This window comes from Callospermophilus lateralis, chromosome 7, assembly GCF_048772815.1.
Source record: "Callospermophilus lateralis isolate mCalLat2 chromosome 7, mCalLat2.hap1, whole genome shotgun sequence".
Lineage (NCBI taxonomy): Eukaryota > Metazoa > Chordata > Mammalia > Rodentia > Sciuridae > Callospermophilus > Callospermophilus lateralis.
Genome location: NC_135311.1, coordinates 5,659,703 through 5,680,653, shown reverse-complemented (window position 1 = coordinate 5,680,653; position 20,951 = coordinate 5,659,703). Strand labels below are relative to the sequence as shown.

General features: G+C 35.8%; 1 protein-coding gene across 1 annotated transcript in view; it reads left to right on the top strand.

The window, feature by feature from the left end:
- Nup210l (nucleoporin 210 like) overlaps positions 1–20,951 on the top strand; it is a 116,839-nt gene that overhangs the window by 22,864 nt on the left and 73,024 nt on the right. Inside the window, exons 10-14 of the mRNA XM_076861989.1 lie at positions 355–495; positions 9,560–9,697; positions 12,186–12,341; positions 16,040–16,238; positions 19,082–19,227. Of these exons, the coding sequence (XP_076718104.1) occupies positions 355–495; positions 9,560–9,697; positions 12,186–12,341; positions 16,040–16,238; positions 19,082–19,227 (780 nt within the window). The remainder of the gene's footprint in view (positions 1–354; positions 496–9,559; positions 9,698–12,185; positions 12,342–16,039; positions 16,239–19,081; positions 19,228–20,951) is intronic.

Below are 20,951 nucleotides of genomic sequence, written 5' to 3'. Positions count from 1 at the left end.
TGCTCTATTCTCCCTTTAGAGATGGTTACCTCAGTTTTGTAGTAGTGAGAGGCATCAGGTGTTGTACTTAAGCTCCAGGGTCTTTATTTTCCTCCCCTGAGAACTACCAACTAGTTGTAAAATTTACATAGTTTTGATTCCTCCTGTTCATGATACTTGCTACTAATGAAATACTTCAAAAACTAATACCATTTTAAAATTACATCTTCCCGACTTAGAATTTCCATGGGGAAAGCAAAGGTTTTGTTCTATCCCTTGAATGCATAGCAACAGTTTTGTATATATTTTGGAATTAAAATGGCTTTGGGGAAAGAACATATCTTCAGGTTTGTGTTGCTGTTGTGCTGATTTCAGAATCTCAGGATTACATATGGTTTTCTAGAGGAGTACTTTAAAGAACAACTAACCACTGTGAATGGATCTTACCATGTAGTAAAAGCCTTGAAGGATGGTGTGGTGGTGATAAATGCATCCCTGACTTCCATCGTTCATCAGGTAGGAAGTAAACGGATGTTCTTTGTATCCTAAAAATGTTGAAGAGGGTTAGTTGACTTTATTTACAAGCAGATACAAGACATACCATTTTTTAGATTTAAAAAAAAAAATTCCTAAATAGTACACTTAACAGTGTACATTCGTACAATTTCCTGTTCAAATATTTGTTGTTATCCATAATGTGTGTTTGTCTTCATTGTGTATATATCATTTAGGGTTACTTTAAAAATTATTTCATATGTGTATTTCTCTATGTCATCAAGTACTATATAGAGTACTTTATTCTAAAAATACAAATGGTCAATGTGCCATTTTATTTAGCTCTGTCCTCAACATTGAGCTTTTATTTTATTTCCTATATTTTACTATTGTAAATGGCATACCTAAGTATTTTTGTACATTTTTTCTCATTTTGCTTAATTTCCATATGGCATAATACCAGAAATGGAGGCATTACTGGATAAATATATGAGAAATTAATTCATTTTAATGCCTTTAAATTATAGAAGTTCCCTGATTTGGGGGGTGAGTACTGGGGATTAAACCCAGGGCACTCTACTACTGAGCTATATTGCCAGCCCTTTTTATTTTGGGGTGAGGGTCTCCAGACCTGGCCTCAAACTTGTCACTCTCCTGACTCAGCTTCCTGAGTTACTGGGATTACAGGTGTGTGCCACAGTGCACAATTTAAAGTATCCTGATTTTTTTTAATACTTTTTTTTAGTTGTAGTTGGACACAATACCTTTATTTATTTATTTGTTAATATTTATTGTTTAGTTATAGTTGGACACAATACCTTTATTTTGTTTACTTATTTTTATGTGTTGCTGAGGATAGAACCCAGCACCTCTCACATGCTAGGTGAGCTTTTTGCCGCTGAGCCACAGCCACAGCCCCTAAAGTGTCCTGATTTTTAATAGCCTGCCAGCATTCTTTCCTTCCCCAAATTATGTTGTTCTAATGCTCCCTTCATTCAGTTTTTCCATATAAAATCCCAAGTTACCCTTTACCTTCATTCAATATAATATTGTCATATTAATTCTTCTAATTGTCTCTCATATTCATTTTTTACTGTCCCTACTGCTATCTTTAACCTAGCTTCCTGATATTCCTATCTTCAGTCTTGCCCCTAATTGAATAATAGTCTAAAAACTACAAAAATTATTTATGTACTTACCTGTTTAGATATGTTTGATAGTTTCTTTTTGATGCTTTTTTTTTTTTAAACCAGGAACTGAACCAAGGGGCACTTTACTACTGAGCCACATCCCCAACCCTTTTTATTATTTTATTCTGAGACAGAGTCTTGCTAAGTTTAGCCTTGCTAAATTGCTGAGGGCTAACCTCAAACTTGTGATCCTCCAGCCTCAACCTCCCAAGTCACTGGGATTATAGTTGTGCACCACTGTTCCCAGCTTCCTTTTGATTTCAAGGTGAAGTTTAAACTTCTCAATATGGTTTTATAGGACTCTATATAGAGATTACAAACTGGTGGCCTGCAGACTCTCTTGGTTTGTAGACTTTTTGTTTTGGCATGTTAAGCTTCTTTCTTTAATTTGTGTGTATATTTGTGTATGTTTCTTTTTAAAAAATATTTTTTAATTGTAGTTGACACAATACCTAATTTATTTATTTATTTATATGTGGTGCTGAGGATTGAACCCAGGGCCTCGCATGTGCTGAGGAGCACTCTACCACTGAGCCACAACCGCAGCCCCTGTGTATGTTTCTTTCTGTGTGTGTGTGTGTCTGTGTGTGTGTGTGCTGGGGATTGTAACTTTCTTCTTAATTGGGAAATTTCAAATAAAACCTAAGATTTCTGATCTTCTAAAAAAATATGAAGGTAAGACAATAATCACCTGGAATAACTAAAAAGTAATTGCACCATTTAGACTCTTTTCAATCTGCCACAATTTTTTTTTTTTTTTTTTAAGACAGCTCGCCCTAAATTGCTCGGGGCCTCTCTAAGCTGCTGAGGCTGTCTTTGAATTTGCACTCCTCCTGCCTCAGTTTCCCAAGTTGCTGAGATTACAGGCATGCACCATAACACCTGGATAACTCACTGTGATTTTTAAAATATAATATTATTATTTTTTAAATTTTGTTTTGTTTTGTTGGTATCTGGAATTGAACCCAGAGGGGATTTAACCACTTAGCCACATCCAAAGCCCTTCCAGACCTTTTTACTTTTTATTTTGAGACAGGTTCTTGCTAAATTGCTTAGAATTTGCAATCCTCCAGTTTTAGCTTCCCAAATTGCTGGGATTATAGGATTGTACCACCATGTCTAGTTAGTTACGGTATTTCTGGCAGGAGAACCTATTTCTAGAATTGTAACCAATTTCTAGAATTGTTTTTAAATCCTACAAGTCCTACTTTTTGAAATGGATGATGATAATTTTCTGTGCTGGATATCAGATCCATGTCTTATGCTAGCTAGGCACTTGCTCTACCACTGAGCCACTCTCCCCATCCATAAAATAGTGTTCTGTTTTAAAATCTGAGCTCACTCTGAGATTGGAATGGCGGTTACCAGTGGCTGGGGAAGAGTTGGGAGGAGGAGGGATGGAGATGAGTTGATTGATAGGTACTAAGCTATAGTTAGGAGCAAGAAGTTTCTGGTGTGCTGTTCCATTATAGGGTGACTATAGATAATGATGTAGCATATATTTTTAAAAAACTAGAAGAAAGGAATTTGAGAGTTTTAATCATAAAGAAATGATAAGTATTTGAGGAGATGAATGTGTTTAACCTGATTTAAACATTATGCAATATATATATATGTATCAAAACATTATGTGGGCTGGGCATGGTGGTGCACACCTGTAATCCCAACTTTTTATTTATCTCAAAATAAAAACTAAAAAGGGGGCTGTAGAGTGCTTGCCTTGCATGTGCGGGACCCTGGGTTTGATCCTCAGCACCACATAAAAATAAATGAATAAAATAAGGGTATTGTGCCCAACTACAACTAAAAAATAAATAATAATAAAAAAAAAAAAAACTAAAAAGGGCTGGGTTTGTGGCTCAGTGGTTGAGCACCCCTTGGTTCAATCCCTGGTACAAAAAAAAAAAAAAGCCACAAAAACATTACACGGGCTAGGCACAGTAGCACACATCTATTATTCCATCGACTTAAGAGGCTGAGGCAAAAGGATTGCAAGTTGGAGGCCAGCTTCAGCAACTTAGTGAATCTTGTCTCAAAATAAAAAATGCAACGGTCTGGAGATACAGCTCAGTGACAGAGTATTCCTGGATTCAAACCTTAGTTAAAATAAATAAATAAATAAATAAGAAAACCAAAATGTATAAGATACATTAATTTGTACACTTTTAATGTTTTTGCATGTCAGTTGGTTTAAAAATTTCTTAGGGCTGGGGCTGGGGCTCAGTGGTAGAGCACCTGCCTTGCACGTGTGAGGCACTGGGTTCGATCCTCAGCACCACATAAAAACAAATGAAATCGGGGTATTGTGTCCAACTAAAACTAAAAAAATAAATAAATACTTAAAAAAAATTTTAAAGAAAATCAAAATTAAACTGAGAGATCTGAAACCAAATCTGAGCTCACTTTTTTCTAAAAAAAATTATTTTGTTTTGATATTTTTGCCTTTGCCCTATTGTTCATCAAATTCAAACTTGGCCTAAAGATTTTAATTGGCATCTATTACACTATTATGGTTTTATTTGTTTGTTTGTTTTTGTTTTAAATGTTGTCTCACTGGATTGCCCAGGCTGGTCTTGAATTCATGAGCTCAAGTCATGCTCCCATTTCATCCTCCAGTGTAGTTGGGATTATAGGCACATACCATCATACCTAGATAGTCACTATATTATTCTTTTTTTTTTTTTAAGGTGGACACAATACCTTCATTTTTTTTAATGTGTGGTGCTGAGGATAAAATCCAGTGCCCTACACGTGCTAGGCAAGTACTCCACCACTGAGCTATTATTACCCAGGTCCTGTCACTATATTCTTAACTAGAATATATTCTTAAAAAGGTCTTGAGTTTCCTTGTACCTAGTTAAGAGAATTGGAAAATAATTAACTCTTTTTCTGTTTGTGTATTATGAATTTATCTGAAAATTTGAAAGATTTTTTTTTTCCTTCATGGTGATGCTAGGGCCCTACACATGCAAAGTAAGTGCTTTACCACTGAGCTACATTCTTAGCCCTGAAGTTTTTATTGAATATATTGGAGCACTTAACCATTTAGAAATATAGTTATCATTAATAACTTTTTAAAACTTTTTATTTTGAAGTTATCATTTTTATTCTGAAGTTACAAAAATAGCACTTGGGATAAGATGATGTACAAATATCCAATAAGCTCATGAAAAGATGTTCAAGATGATTAGTTCATATAGTTGGATCTAAAATGTCCCCTAAAGGCCATGTGCAAAAGGATTGATCACCAGTCTGTGACAATATTAGGAGGTGGAGCCTCATTGGAGGAGGTAGGTCACTGGGAGGGTGTTCTTAATGGGTATATTTTGTCTCTGGCCCTTTCCTCCAACTCTCTCTGCTTCCTGACTGCCATGAGGTAAGCAGATCTGCTCTACTATGTGCTCCATGCCATGCATGATATTCTGCCTTACCACAAGTTCATAACCATGGGGCCTCTAAAACCATGAGTCAAAATAAATCTTTTCTCCTTTGTTTTTCTCAGGTATTTTGACAGCAACAAAAAAGCTAGCACATTAGTAATTAACAATGAAAATCAAGAGCCACCATGATATACCACTTCACACCCACTAGAATGGCTAAAATAAAAAAGATAGATAAAAAGACAATAATAAGTGTTGGTGAACATGTAGAGAAATTAGAACCCTATTCAATGTTGAAAGAAATGTAAAATAGTGCAGCCACTTTGGAAAACACATAGCAATTCATTAGAAGTCTGAACATAGAGTTTCAATGTCATCCAGCAATTCTTTTCCTATGTATATATACAAGAGACATATGTTTACCCTAAAACTGGTACATGAGTATTCATAGCAACAGCATTCATAATAATCAAAAAAGCAGAAACAATCCACTGACTGAATAGATAAATAAACATGATCTGTCAATTCAATGGAATATTATTCAGAAATAAAAAGTAACAAAGTACTGATACATGGTACAACTCAGGTAGTTCTTAAAAACATTATTCCACGTGAAAAAAGTCATTTACAAAAGACCATGTGTTGTATGAGTTCATTTATATGAAAGATTGAATGGGCAAATCTCTGGAGACAAGGTAGATTAATGGTTGTTAGCAGAGCTAGAAGGAATGGAGAGCTTGGCAGGTGATAGCTAAGAGGTATGGAATTTCTTTTTGAGGCAATGAAAATATTCTAAAATTGATTATGATGATGCAAAACTGAATATTCTAAAGCCTCTAAATAATACCCTTTAAATGGGTGAATTGTATTGGCATGTGAATTATATGTCAATAAAACTGTTTAAAATATATATTTATATAGTCTAGAGTGTCCCTTGAACTCTACTTAGTTTTCCCAATGACATCTAAAATAACCTTAGTACAAAGTGAAATCCAGAAAATTAACATTGGTACAATATTGTTAATTAGACTTGAGATGTTAGTTCTTACATACACTCATTTTTGTGATGTATGTGTGGTTCTATACAATTTTGCTCCAAATTCATACACCTGCTCCTATCATCATGATATAGAACTGTCCCCTTGTTATAGAGGAAATCCCTTATCCTCTGACAGCCACACCTAATCCAGCCTTTTCCCCATCCCCTAGAATATGTAGTTTATAGTTTTGTTGTCTTGAGGATAGCATATAACTGAAGTTTTACCACCTGTTAAATTTTGAAATTCAGATTTTTTTTTTCCTGAGGATTGAACCCAGGACCTTGCACATACTAACTATACAAGCACCCTACCCCTGAGCTACTAAGATTTGCTTTTTTCTTTTTTTTGTATTTTTTAGTTGTTGATGGACATAATACCTTTATTTGTTATTTATTTATTTTTAGGTGGTGCTGAGGATCAAATGCATGCCTCACACACGTCAGGCAAGTGCTCTACCACTGAGCTGTAATCCCAGCCCAGACTGGCTTTTTTTTTTTTTTTTTTTTTTTTTTAACTAAGTATAATGCACTTAAGATCCATGCAAATTGTTGCATGTATTATTATTTCATGTTTTAATAATAGATACTATGTGGGAATATTCTTATACATATTTCAGTGTGAATGCAAGTTTTCATTTCTCTGGAATAAATGCCCAACAGTGAAATTGTTGGATCATTTAGTAACCACAAGTTTAGTTTCATTTACTTATTTTTGGTACCAGGGATTGAATCCAGGGTAGCTTAACCACTGCGCCACATCCCCAGCCCTTTTTAGTTTTTATTTTGAGACAGGGTTTCACTAAGTTGTTTAGGGCTTCACTAAGTTGCTGAGGCTGGCCTCAAACTTGAGATCTTCCTGCCTTTACCTCCCAAGTATCTGGGATTACAGGTGCATGCCACCATGCCCCGAATACGTAATTAAAAAGTATGTATACCTAGATAATACATATGTTAAAGAGTAAATCATAATGAAACACCACTGAAAATTATCACATATCAAAACTTATGGCTAGGGATATAGCTCAGTGGTAGAGCTGCTTTGTACGTGCAAGGCCCTGGTTCAGGTCCCAACACTGAAAAATAAACTGTGGAAAGTGGTACTTAGAAGTTAGTGATACCTAGGTGGGCATGATGGCACAAGCCTGTAATCCCAGCAACTTGGAAGGCTAAATCAAGAAGGTCACAAGTTTGAGGCCAGCCTCAACAATTTAGCAAGCTCCTGTCTCGAAATAAAAACAAAAGGGCTCGTGATGTAGCTTAGTGGTAAAGCACCCCTGGGTTCAATCCCCAATAAAACACATGCATTCCCATATGCGCACAAAAAAAAGTCAGTGATACCGAAGCACATCTATTAAGAACAACCGAGGGCTGGGGCTGTAGCTCAGTGATAGAGTGTTTGCCTAGCACCTGTGAGGCACTGGGTTCTATCCTTAGCACCACATAAAAATAAAGTAAAGGTATTTTGTCCATCTATAACTACAAAAAAAAAAAAAAAAGGACAACCATTTATCTAGATTTTGAATCTTTGGTTCTCTGTTGTCTGGTTTTTTAAAATATTTTTTTAGTGGTCAATGGACCTTTATTTTATTTATTTATTTTTTATTTTGAGAGAGAGAGAGAATTTTTTAATATTTATGTTTTAGTTTTCGGCGGACACAACATCTTTGTATGTGGTGCTGAGGATCGAACCCAGGTCGCATGCTTGCCAGTCCAGCGTGCTACTGCTTGAGCCACATTCCCAGCCCTTTATTTTATTTATTGATACATGGTGCTGAGAATCAAACCTAGTGCCTCACACATGCCAGGCAAGTGCTCTGCCACTAAGCCACAACCCCAGCCCCTCTGTTGAATATTTTAACCTGTATGCTTTTCCAAACATTCTGAAAGAGTTTTCTAAATTTTCTTCCACATTAAGCATTCAGCAGCTTTCCACATAATTCTATTCTTCACTGTTTTATTGCGTTTTAGGGGTTATGTTTGGTTTGTCTTTTGGGTTTTGTTTGGTGCTGGGGATTGAACTCAGGGCCTTGCATGGGGCTTGTTCTGCCATTGAGCTGTACTCCCAGCCCTTTATTGCATTTTTTTTTAAATTATCTTTATTAGTTGTTCATGGACCTTTATTTTATTTACTTATTTATATGTGGTGCTGAAAATCGAATCCAGTTCCTCCCATATGCTAGACAAGTGCTCTACCACTGAGCCACAACCCCAGACCCCTTTATTGCATTTTAAAACTTTAAATTTTTTTAACATTTTTTCCTTATTTCATCTAGTTCACTTTAAGTTTCATCCTGTTCTAGCCACATCCTCTTTATCCTGGTTTATAGTCTTACCTCTACTTTTATCTCTTATTCATGTCCACATTTTATTGTGTGCCAAGACAGATACAATTGAAGATTTATACCTATATCCTGCAGTAAATTTTTTTCTTTCTTTCTATTTTATACTGGGGGTTGAACCCAGGGATGCCTAATTACTGAGCCATATCCCAGCTCTTTTTATTATTTTTAAAAATTTTTATTTAGAGACAGGGTCTAAATTGCTTAAGGCCTCACTAAGTTGGTAAGGCTGCCTTTGAACTTGTGATTATCAACTGAAAGACTTATTTCAGTTTATGATTCAGCTACCTTGTGAGAATGTAGACAATATCAGGGCCATCATTACAGAAATGAAACTGTTGATAAAATATTTTAGGGCTTCTCAAAATTTGGTAAAAAGTTGATTGATAGGTGTATAAATTGATTGATTAGTTTTGCCTTCATAGAGCAAATATCATTGTAATTGTGTGAGGACTACATTTTATCTGTATATATTTCCCCAAAACCCTATGCTTGTGTGTGTGTATTTTAGTTGTAGGTAGGCACAATACCTTTATTTTATTTTTATGTGGTGCTGACGATCGAACCCAGGGCCTTACACATGCTCACTCTACCGATGAGCTACAGCCACAGTCTCCTGTGCTTGATTTTAAATATAAAGGGAATGCCATACCCCAGCACTTTTAAAAATTTGTTCTAATTAGTTATACATGACAGCAAAATGCATTTTGACACATTGTACACAAACAGAGCACAACTTCTGACTGTACAGAGTCATCCCAGCACTTTTAAATGTTCTCTTTTCTTCTGAGTAGTTTTAGTTCTTTTGCCTTTGCAGCTTATGAAATTAATTGATGGATGTCCAAGGATCCTTCTGAACTACAGTTTCCTTTCTATGTTTGTTAATCTTTTTATTTTAGAAAATTTTAAACTATGTTTTCTAATTATAGTATTTACTTTAGGTCCAGTAAGATCCCGCCCATTATAGGTGAGCTATAGTAGCTGTGCTTCATTAATGAATATTTGTTTCTTTTAAAGGTAGAAAATTGTTGAATACTTCATTATCACAGTATTTTGCTGATGTTTTCAGTATATATGAATGTATCATGAGAACAATTTTTATAAAATGTATTTTGCTTCCCTTTTTTGTTGCTATAGAATAACAATATTCATCCTGTAAAATGTATAATAAAACACCAGCAAGAAGTGAAGATTTATTTTCCCATCAAGCTTACACCTAACTTTTTGGCATTTCCTCATCATCCTCTGGGCATGTTGTATTGTTATAAAGTACAGGTATCGTATATTATAACATAAGAAATCAGAAAGAGATAAGTCAGCTTCTCTGATAGATTAACTTATTGAAATTTGGTTAATGTTATATTTCATTTCCCCTAACAATCAATCTTTCTTTCTTTCTTCCTTCCTTTCTTTTCTTTTTCTTATCTTTCTTTCTTTCAGTTGAACCCAGGGGCACTCAACCACTGAGCCACATCCCCAGCACTTTTTTTTTTAATATTTATTTTTTAGTTTTAGGTGGACACAATATCTTTATGTGGTGCTGAGAATTGAACCCAATGCCTCATGTATGCTAGGCAAGCGAGCTTAGAATGCATGAGGCACTGGGTTGGATTAGCATGCACCCAGCCCCCCCAGCACTTTTTTATATTTTATTAGAGACAGAGTCTTGCTGAGTTGCTAAGTGCCTCACTAAGGTTCTGAGGATGGCTTTGAACTCACGATCCTCCTGCCTCTGCCTCCTGAGCTGCTGGGATTATAGGTGTGTGCCACTGTACCCGGCCCTACAATCTTTTTTTTTTTTTTTTTTTTTTTTTAAGAGAGAGAGAGAGAGAGAGAGAGAGAATAAATTTTCTATTTTTATTATTTATTATTTAGCTTTCGGCGGACACATCTTTGTTTGTATGTGGTGCTGAGGATCGAACCCGGGTCGCACACATGCTAGGCGAGTGCGCTACCGCTTGAGCCACATCCCCAGGCCCCACAATCTTAATACTATAATTTACTCTTTGATGACCACCAACCACCAAATCATGCTCTTGGATATTATCATCTATAATAAGACTTGATATGCTTTTTGACTCTCATCCATATATCCTTTCTTTGCAAGTTTTATAAAGTTTTGTCAACTTCTCTTGTGTTCTTCTTTTATATATATAAAAGGAGGAAGTACTGAAGACTGAATTGGAGCAATTAAATTACATGCTTTCATAATTATGTCAAAATGAACCCCAATATCACATATATCTATAATGAACTAATAAGAATAAATTTAAAGAAGAACACAAGTTGACAAAACTTTATATATATATATATATATATACATATATATATATATATATATATAAAATTAGTAGATGGACATAATACCTTTATTTTATTTTTATGTGATATTAAGGATCAAACCCAAGTGCCTCACACGTGCTGGGCAAGCACTCTCCCACTAAGCCTCCTCAGAACTTCCTCTTTCCCTCCTCTTGTCCCTCCCCCATTCTCTTTCCTTTTTTTTTTTTTTTTTTTTGGTACTAGGATTGAACCCAGAAGTATTTTACCACAGAGAGACATCCCCAATCCTTTTTTTAATTTTATTTAGTTTAAGGCAGAGTCTCACTAAGTTGGTTAGGGCATCTTTACATTGCTGAGGTTCTGAGGTTGGCCTCAAACTTGCAATCCTCCTGCCTCAGCCTCCCAAGTAGCTGGGATTACAGGTGTGTGCCACCACGCCTAGCTCTTTTTTAAATTCTTTTTATTTTATGGTACCAGGGATTGAACTCAGGAATCCTTAACTACTAAGCTACATCTACAGCCCTTGTTTACTTTTTATTTTGAAACACAGTCTCAGAAGTTGCTAAGGGCCTTGCTAAATTGCTGAGGCTGGCTTTGGATTTGCAATGTTCCTGCCTCAGCCTCCTGAGCCGCTGGGATTACAGAAGTGTGCAACTGTTCCGAGCTGTCATTCCTTTATCCTACTGATTTTCTTATTTATAGCTTTTTGAAAAATAGTGCATTGTGGATATATATAAAGATGAAATTCACTGTGGTGTATCTGTACACAGGAAAGTTTGATTAGATTCATTTCACTGTTCTTCCTTCTTCCTGTCCCTCCTCTGACTCCTTTAGTCCCCTTCCTCTGATATACTGGTTGCTCTTCTATTTTCATGGGACTCTTCCCTACCTGTTTTTTCTTTTTCCTTTATTTTGATCTAATTTCTACATTTAAGAAAAAACATTTGACCGTTGATTTTCTGGACCTAGCTTGTTTCACTTAGCATGATGGTCTTCATTTCCATCCATTTACCAACAAATGCCATAATTTCATTCTTCTTTATGGCTGAGTAAAACTCCATTGAGTATATATACCACATCTTTGTTCATTCATCTTTTGATGGGCCCTTGTGTCATTTTGTTTTTTAATTTATAATTTTTAGTTGTCAGCAGATATTTTATTTATATGTGGTGCTGAGAATCTAACCCAGTGCCTCACACGTGCTAGGTAAGCACTGTACCACTGAGCCCCAGCCCCAGCTCCCCTTGTGTGTCCTTTTTAATGTTTCATGACACTACCATTTCTGAGTCTCCCTTTGGTGTTATTTTTGCCCATTTAGCTACTTTATTATGTATCAGGACAGTTTCTTAATGTGTTCAGAGATAGTTATTAGTTTTATTATTTCCTAAACTTTATTCCATCAATCGAGTTTTACATTTTTCTTTTAAATTCTATTTTTACTCCTACAACAATTAAATGTAAGGTTGTGCTTTTTCACAGGTAGAGGGTGGTAGTGGCAACTTCACCTGGACCTCTTCTAATGAAACAGTGGCCATGGTAACCACCAAAGGGGTGGTGACTGCAGGTCAGGTCAGAGGGAACAGTACTGTTTTGGCCCGAGATGTACAAAATCCCTTTCGGTATGGGGAAATTAAGGTAAGTGACTTTACAAAGAAACCTTTTGGTCACTTCTGAGACACTTTGTCTAAATTTAAGTACACTAACGTGTTTGAAAATATTTCTAATTCAACTTTGCTATTTAAAACTATTGTTCAAATTCAGTCTACAAGAACATATTCCTTAAATATTTCTGAACCTGGGTTGAATTTTGCATGTCTTAGTAGCCACTTATTTAACACATGTGCTTGTTTTCTCTAAAATGGAGATAATGTAAATATTTAGTTCAATAATTGAACAATACATGTGAGAATTAAATGAGAATGTTTACCTCAGTACTTGGCATATATTCAGTGCTTAATGTTAGCTATTTTTGTTACAATTACCATAAATAATAATCATTAACTGGCCTTCATAAAGTAGCTTTATTTCTCTTTTTTTAAAAAAGATTTTAAAATTTTTTTTTTAAGTTATAGATGGACACAATATCTTTATTTTTTTAATTTTTATGTGGTGCTGAGGATCAAACCTGGTGCCTTCGAGGTTTGCATTCAAGGCGAGCATTCTACCACCGAGCTACAACCCCAGCCCTTAAAGATTTTTTTAAGATAGACACAATAGTGCTGGGGTTGTGGCTCAGTGGTTGAGTGCTTGCCTAGCACATGTGAGGCCCTGGGTTCAATCCTCAGCATCACATAAAAATAAATAAGTAAAATAAAGATAATATTGTGTCCAACTAAAAAATAAATATTAAAAAAGATAGACACAATATCTTTACTTTATTTAATTAATTTGTTTTTTATGTGGTGCTGAAGATTGAACCCCGTGCCTCACATGTGCGAGGCAAGCACTCTACCACTGAGCTTTAACTCCAGCCACAAGTAGCTTTAGTTCAAAACTCATATTTTGGTTTGTTAATCTGTTTCTAAAAGACTGAAAACTTAAATTTTTTTTTTCTTAGTTGTAGACGGATACAATACCTTTGTTTTATTTACTTATTTTTATGCAGTGCTGAGGATTGAACCCAGTGCCTCACATGTGCTAGGCAAGCGCTCTACCATTGAACTACATCCCTAACCCCCATATCATTTACTATTTATTGTTACCATTTTTCTATTTTCTCCCACTTTAAATGTATGCTGCTTTCCCCTGCAGGACCTAGCATTTTGCCATTACTTGGTAATTATTTATTGAGTATCTTTAGGTACATGACACCATACTAGGTATCATAGAACATTCAAAAATACACAGCATATCATCCCTATCTTAAAGAAGCTAATATCTAAGAGCTGGAGATGTAGCTCATGGTTGAGCCCTTGCCTAGTATGCATGAGGCCCTAGATTCAATAGCCAGCACCACGAAAAGGTATTGTGTCCATCTACAACTAAAAAGAAATATTTTTAAAAATCTTTAGAAAAAAGAGAAATAAAGCTACTTTATGAAGGCCAGTTAATGATCATATTTATGGTAATTATAACAAAAATAGCTAACATTAAGCACTGAATATATGCCAAGCACTGAGGTAAACATTCTCATTTAAACAGTACTGTTCTTTTCTTGTACAAGAAAAGAAGAAGGCTATGGGTAGTTATGGATAAATTTAACTCACCTGTGGAGCATCCAGATAGATGTTTATAATTGGAAATAGGAACCTGAAGTTCAACTGACAGTTTAAAGCTGGAGAGTTATCAGCATACGATTAGTCATTGAAGCTTTGGGATTCTGTGTAATATAAGAGTCACTTCAAGGAACATAGAGGAAGAGGAACTAGCAGAATAAACATAGAAAACAACAAAAATGACAAAATAAAATATATTGTTTTAAAAAGATAGCAAGAGCCAGGTGTGGTGGCACACGCCTGTAATCCCAGCAGCTTGGGAGGCTGAGACAGGAGGATCTCAAGTTCAAAGCCTGCCTCAGCAACTTCAAGGCACTAAGTAACTCAGTGAGACCCTGTCTCTAAATAAAATACAAAATAAGGTTGAGGATGTGGTACCCCCGAGTTCAATCCCCGCTACCAAATAAAAAAGATAGCAAGAGCAGAGCATGGTGGTGCACGCCTATAATCCCAGTGGCTATGGATGCTGAGGCGGAGGGATCGAAGGTTTAAAACCAGCCTCAACAATTTAGCAAACTCCTAAGCAATTTAGCAAGATCCTGTCTCAAACAATAAACCAGGCAGGTGGTGGCGTATACCTGTAATCCCAGTGGTTTAGTAGTCTGAGGCAGAAAAATCTCAAGTTCAAAATCAGCTTTAGCAATTAGCAAGGCCCTAAGCAATTTAGTAAGACTCTGTCTCAAAATATAAAAAGGGTTGGGGATGTGGCTCAGTGATAAAGAGCACCTGGATTCAATCCCTGGTACCAATAAATAATAATATCAAGAAAGAGGATGAAGCTGGGGTAGAGCTCAGTGGCAGACTTGGGATAGGCAAGGCCCTGGGTTCATCTCCAGTACCACCACCCCCTACAGAAAAGAAAGGAAGAGGCCGTGCTTTAAGTCAGAAGTTAGCAATCTTTTTCTGTAAAAACACTAGATACATTAGTCTTTGAAGCCTCCATACACTCTCTGTCTCATATTCTTCATTGTTGTTGTTGTTGTTGGTGGTGGTGGTACCAGGGATTGAACCTAGGGGCATTTAACTACTGAGCCACATCCCCAGCCCCTTTTTATATTTTATTTAGAGACAGCACTTCTCTAAGTTGCTTAGGGCTAGCTTTGAACTCGTGATTCTCCTGTCTCAGCCTCCCAAACTGGTGGGATTACAGGCACGCACCACTGAGCTTGGCTTTCTTGTTGTTTACAAATCTTTAAAACTATTTTTTAGCTTACTATACAAAAGCAGGTTGTGTACAAAGCAGGTTGTGTACAAAAGCAGGTTGTGTTCTGGCCAAATTTGCCAGGCCCCTGCTGTATAGTGTTAAATGTTTTGAAGACATTCATTGATTGAGGGATGAAGAGAGATATGTTTAGCACCTAGTGTGTGTATTTATGTGTGTATGTAAAATAGCATGCAGTCATTCCTCAGTGTCTACAGGGGATTGGTTCTTGGACCCCTCAAACACCATAATCTAAGGATGCTCAAGTCTTTTGTATAAAATGGCATTGTATTTGCATATAATATGCATATATATGCACATCCTCTTGTGTGTTTTAAATCATCTCTAGATTACTTATACATAATAAAATGTCAATGCTATATAGTAAGTTATTATGCTGGGGACTGGGGATGTGGCTTAGTGGTAGAGGGTCTGCCAGGCATGCACAAGGCCCTGGGTTCAATCCCCAGCCTCAAAAGAAAAAAAAAAAAAGAGAGAGAGAGAGAGTTGTTATGATATATATATGTATGTATGTATATATACGTACATATGCATATACTTATATATATACACATATATACATACACACACATACCACATGTTCATATGTGTGTGCATTTATTTTATTTTTAAATTTTTGGTGTTTTGGTGCCTGGAGATACATACCCATTGAGCAATATCCCCAGACCTTTTAATTTTTTTTTAATTTTGAAATAGGTTCTTACTAAGTTGCTTAGGGTCTTGCTAAGTTGCTGAGGCTGATCTCAAACTTGTGATCCTCCTGTTTCAGCTTCCTAAGTTGCTGGTGTTACAGTTGTATGCTCCATCACTCCTAGTTTGTGTGTATATTTAAATATTTAAGGAATGATTCCCCTTTTTCTAAGAATTTCCTAAAATGTAAATTGTTTTTCCTTCAGATATATGTCCTAAAACTGAACAAAATGGAACTGTTACCATTTCATGCTGATGTGGAGATTGGCCAGATTATAGAAATCCCCATTGCAATGTATCATGTAAATAAGGAGACCAAAGAGATCATGGCATTCACAGATTGCTCTCATTTATCCTTGGATTTAAACATGGATAAGCAAGGAGTCTTCACTCTTCTCAAAGAAGGTAAGAGTAGTCCTTTTAAATTTCTCCTTCCTATATCCTAGAATTCAGGGTAGCAGGCATCAATTTAGAAACTACTAGAGTCTAAATTCATACAATTCCATTTTTTTTTTTATTCCAGAGTGCTTAACCAGTGAGCCACATCCCCAGTCCTTTTTATATTTTATTTATTTAGAGACAGGATCTCTATAAGTTGCTGAGGGCCTCACTAAATTGATGAGACTGGCTTTAAACTCAGATCCTCCTGCCCCAGCCTTCTGAGCTGCTGGGATTACAGGTGTGCACTACCGCACTCAGTTTATACTTCCTTTCTTATAATATTTTTAATTGTTTTATCAATTGCCATGAAGTAGGTATTGATCTACGTATAGATGTAGAAACAAGGATACAGAAATTTAATAACATAGTGGCTGGACAATATCAGTTTTCAGCTTCTAATAAGGTATTCTCTATCTAGTGTCAAGCTCTTTTCTTATTTCTTTAATATATATACCATGTTTATTTCTAAGAGAAGTATAGTGCCATTTAATGTCTATATTTTTTAAGTTTATTCAAAAAAGGAAAAAAATCTTTGTAATAAAAAGGAAAATAAGAACAATCTATTCATAAAGATCAGTATTCTTTCTTGCTATTGAGCATCATAGTTGATCCTCATCCCCATTGTTTCTTTAATCAATATGATAGCAGTAACATCTAACATTTCTTAGCATCTACTATTTGACAGGCTCTGTTCTGAATACTTTCATGTATTAACTCATTTAATTCTCACAGTACATCTATAAGAGTGATATCAGCTTGGACTTCTTTTTCCTTATTGGTATGTTCCTTATATGGTATTTCTCTCCTCTGTTTGCAGTGCCTCCTCTAACTTTCAGATAATGAGTTATCTCTTATGTAGGATACTCCAATATCCTTCAACGGGTAATCATGGCTACCAGATCAATCTTTGTGCAGCTCAACTTCAATATTACTTTTTCTGTTCAAAAAATTTTAGAGGATTATCTTTGCCAATAGAATAGAGCAGAAATCCTTTTAGTTTAGTCTTCATAGCCCTCTACAGTATAACATGACAGTACAAATGGTCTAGTTAAATCTGCCTTTTCATGACAGTACAAATGGTTCTAGCTAAATCAACTACTTTGGTTAAATTTTCTCTTATATCTCCCTCATACTCATTCATGTCTCATTTATATTTCTTTGTTCAAGCTATTTCTCAACTTGAAATACTTTATTTAAATCTTTTTTTTTAGGGCTGGGGTTGTATGTCAGAGGTAGTTCACTCACCTAGCATGTGTGAGGAACTGGGTTAGATCCTCAGCACCACATAAAAAATACAATAAAGATATTGGGTCCACCCCTGACTAAAAAATAAATATTTAAAAATAAATGAATAAGGGCTGGAGATGTGGCTCAAGCGGTAGCGCACTCGCCTGGCATGCGTGCGGCCCGAGTTTCGATCCTCAGCACCACATACAAACAAAGATGTTGTGTTCGCCGATAACTAAAAAATAAATATTAAAATTCTCTCTCTCTCTCCCTCTTTCACTCTCTCTTAAAAATAAAATAAAATAAATAAATAAATGAATAAATCTTTTTTACCACCTTCCTGGCTTCTAAATCTCTATCATATTTAACACTTTCTGGTAATACTTAAGGTCAGGAGGTAAGGATCTTTGCTCACATGTGTATCCTCACTGTAGATTGAATTTTGTCTTACATAATATATGTCTGTTAATAGAAGAAATAGATTTTTATATCAACTTGATTATTTGGCTGGCAATGTTGCTAAGTGGTAGAGTGCTTTTATAACAAGTGCAGGGGTCCTGGTTTTAATCCCCAGTCCCAGAAAAAAAAAAAAAAGTAATTTTTTTTTTTTTTTTGAGACAGGGTCTTGCTATATTGCTTAGGCTGAACTTGAACTGGATGCAGGTGATCCTTTCACCTCAGCCTCCCCAGTTAGCTGGAATTACAAGTGCATGTCATTCACCTGTTTGGTGTATGTGTGTGTGTGTGTGTGTGTGTGTGTGTGTGTGTATGTGTGGTGCTGGAGATTGAACTCAGGACCTTGTGCATGTGAGGCAAGCACAGTACCATTGAGCTACACCCTAGCCCAAGATGGAATTTTTTAAAATTTTTTTATTTGTTTATGGATCTTTATTTTGTTCATTTATTTATACATGGTGCTGAGAATTGAACCCAGTTCCTCACACATGCTAGGCAAGTGCTCTACCACTGAGTCACAACCCCAGTCCCACTGAGCCCCAGCCCCAGCCCAGTGTTTTTTTTTTAATATTTGTATTTTAGTTGTAGTTGACACAATACCCTTATTTCACTTATTTATTTTTATGTGGTGCTAAGGATTGAGCCCAGGGATTCGATGTTTTAACTCATGTATTTAATTCTCACAGTACATCTATAAGAGTGGCATCAGCTTAGACTTCTTTTTTCCTTATTGGTATGTAGTACTAATCACATCTTTCTCCTCTGTTCGCATTGCTTCCTCTAACCTTCAGATAATGAATTATCTCTTATGTAGGATAAGAGATGCGAGGCGAGTGTTCTACCACTGAGCCACAACCCCAGCCCTTTTAAAAAAATATATATATATTTTTTAGTTGTAGTTGGACACAATGCCTTTATTTTATTTATTTATTTTTATGTGGTGCTGAGGATCGAACCTAGGGCCTCACATGTGCTAGGCGAGTGCTCTACCACTGAGCCACAACCCCAGCACCCCCCCAGCCTGGTATTTTTAATGTGTTAGAATTCTTATATTTCTGTAGCTTAATATCCTGGAGAACAGACTAATTATTACCCTACTGAAATAATTATTTTTTGATTCAAAGGTATTCAAAGACCTGGACCAATGCATTGTTCTAGTACACATATAGCAGCCAAATCTTTAGGCCATACTCTGGTAATAGTGAGTGTTACTGAATATGAAGAGTATTTGGAGAGCAGTGCCACATTTGCTGCTTATGAGCCTTTAAAGGTAAGATATTTTATAGTAAGGCACTGTCATCCCATATCTTTCCATGGACCCAACTCTATACTTAGGGACTACCTAGTCATCTGTATTCACTAAGGATCAGTGGTGATATTTGTATTCTTTTATTTACCACTGTGTGTGTGTGTGTGTGTGTGTGTGTGTGTGTGTGTGTGTCTCTTATGTTAAGGATCAAACCCAGGGCCTGGCACATGCTAGGCAAGTGCTTTACCACTGAATTACAGCCCTACTATTTTGTTTTTATATGTAAATTCTCTCGTCAAACCTGAATTTTGGGCAATTTACTCCCTCATGCCTCTATCTTATGCTTCCTGAATTAAAATATTCAGGAATATTTTTAAGTTGACACCCTATTTCAAAATAAAACATAAAAAAGGCTAGGATGAATGTAGTTCAGTGGTAGAGTGGCCCTGAGTTCAACCCCCAGTAACAAATAAAGAAAAAGGATTTTTTAAAAAAAAGAGAAAATAAAAAGACAAAAAGAAAGATAACTTGTTTGTTCAAAGTTGTCCTCTTTGCGCATTGTGCAGTATATGTATTAAACATTTGAGTACATTGAGGATTTGAGTACATTTCATTGGTTCCCTAGCAGAAGAATCATCTTATTTGCTAAATTCAGTGGAAGTGCCTAGCTGTGGCTTATTATAATTTCCTTACTTTTCTCATTAGACTTTTCTCATATTTATTGTCTATAAATGATCTCCTCTGAATGTAAACCATCCTTAAAGGAAAGGAAGATAATGATTTTCTTTTTCTACCAAATGCTTTACTTATGCTTCTTTCCCTTTACCTGCCAAAAGAGAGTATATAAAAACATATGTATCTTGGAGCTGGGAATTTAACTTAGGAGGTAAAGCATTTATCTAGCATGTGTAAGGCTCTGAGCTCAATCTCTAGCACTGAAAAAATATATATGTGTCTATGTCTGCATTCTATCTTTGTTTCAGAACATGGTATCGTTTTCAATTGTTCTACTTCCAGCTCAATTCAGTTGGTCTGATTAATTTTGGACTATGCATCTAAGAAAAAGAAATCATCTCTATTTTTCTTTCTTAGAAAAACTTTCCATGAAGCCTCTAAGTTCATTCTTTCATTAATTTCCTCTATAAAAAAGTTTATATAACACTCTGGAGTGTAGGGTTTTTTTTTTTTTTTTGTATGTACTGGGAATTAAATTCAGGGCCTCATGCATGCTAGGTCAGCACTCTAGGACAGAGGTACATTCCTACCCTGTGTTGTAACTTTTTGTAATACTCATCACCTACTCCAAAGCTGTTTTCCCAAACTGTGAAGCTGTTTTCCCCAACTGTGAAGCAGTTTGGATTTCTATTATTGTGTTCCCAGTAGGCCACCAATGGATACTTGTTAAATTGTATATACCTTATTTAAGAAAATGCTGCCATTAGAGATAGAAATAATGTTTTAAAAACTTCTATTTATTTATTTATTGTTGTTATTGGGAATTAAAACCTTTACCACTTGGCTACATCTCCAGTCTTTATTTTAGTTTTTACTTTGAGACAGGGTCTCACTAAGTTGCTTAGGAACTCACTAAATTGTTGAGGCTGGCCTTGAACTTGTGATCCTCCTGCCTCAGCCTCCAGAGTTGCTGGGATTACAGGCATGCTTCACTCTGCTTAGCAGAAATATTTAATTTTAATGATACAATAATAAATATAATTGACTAGTTCTGATAAGAAAAGAAATAA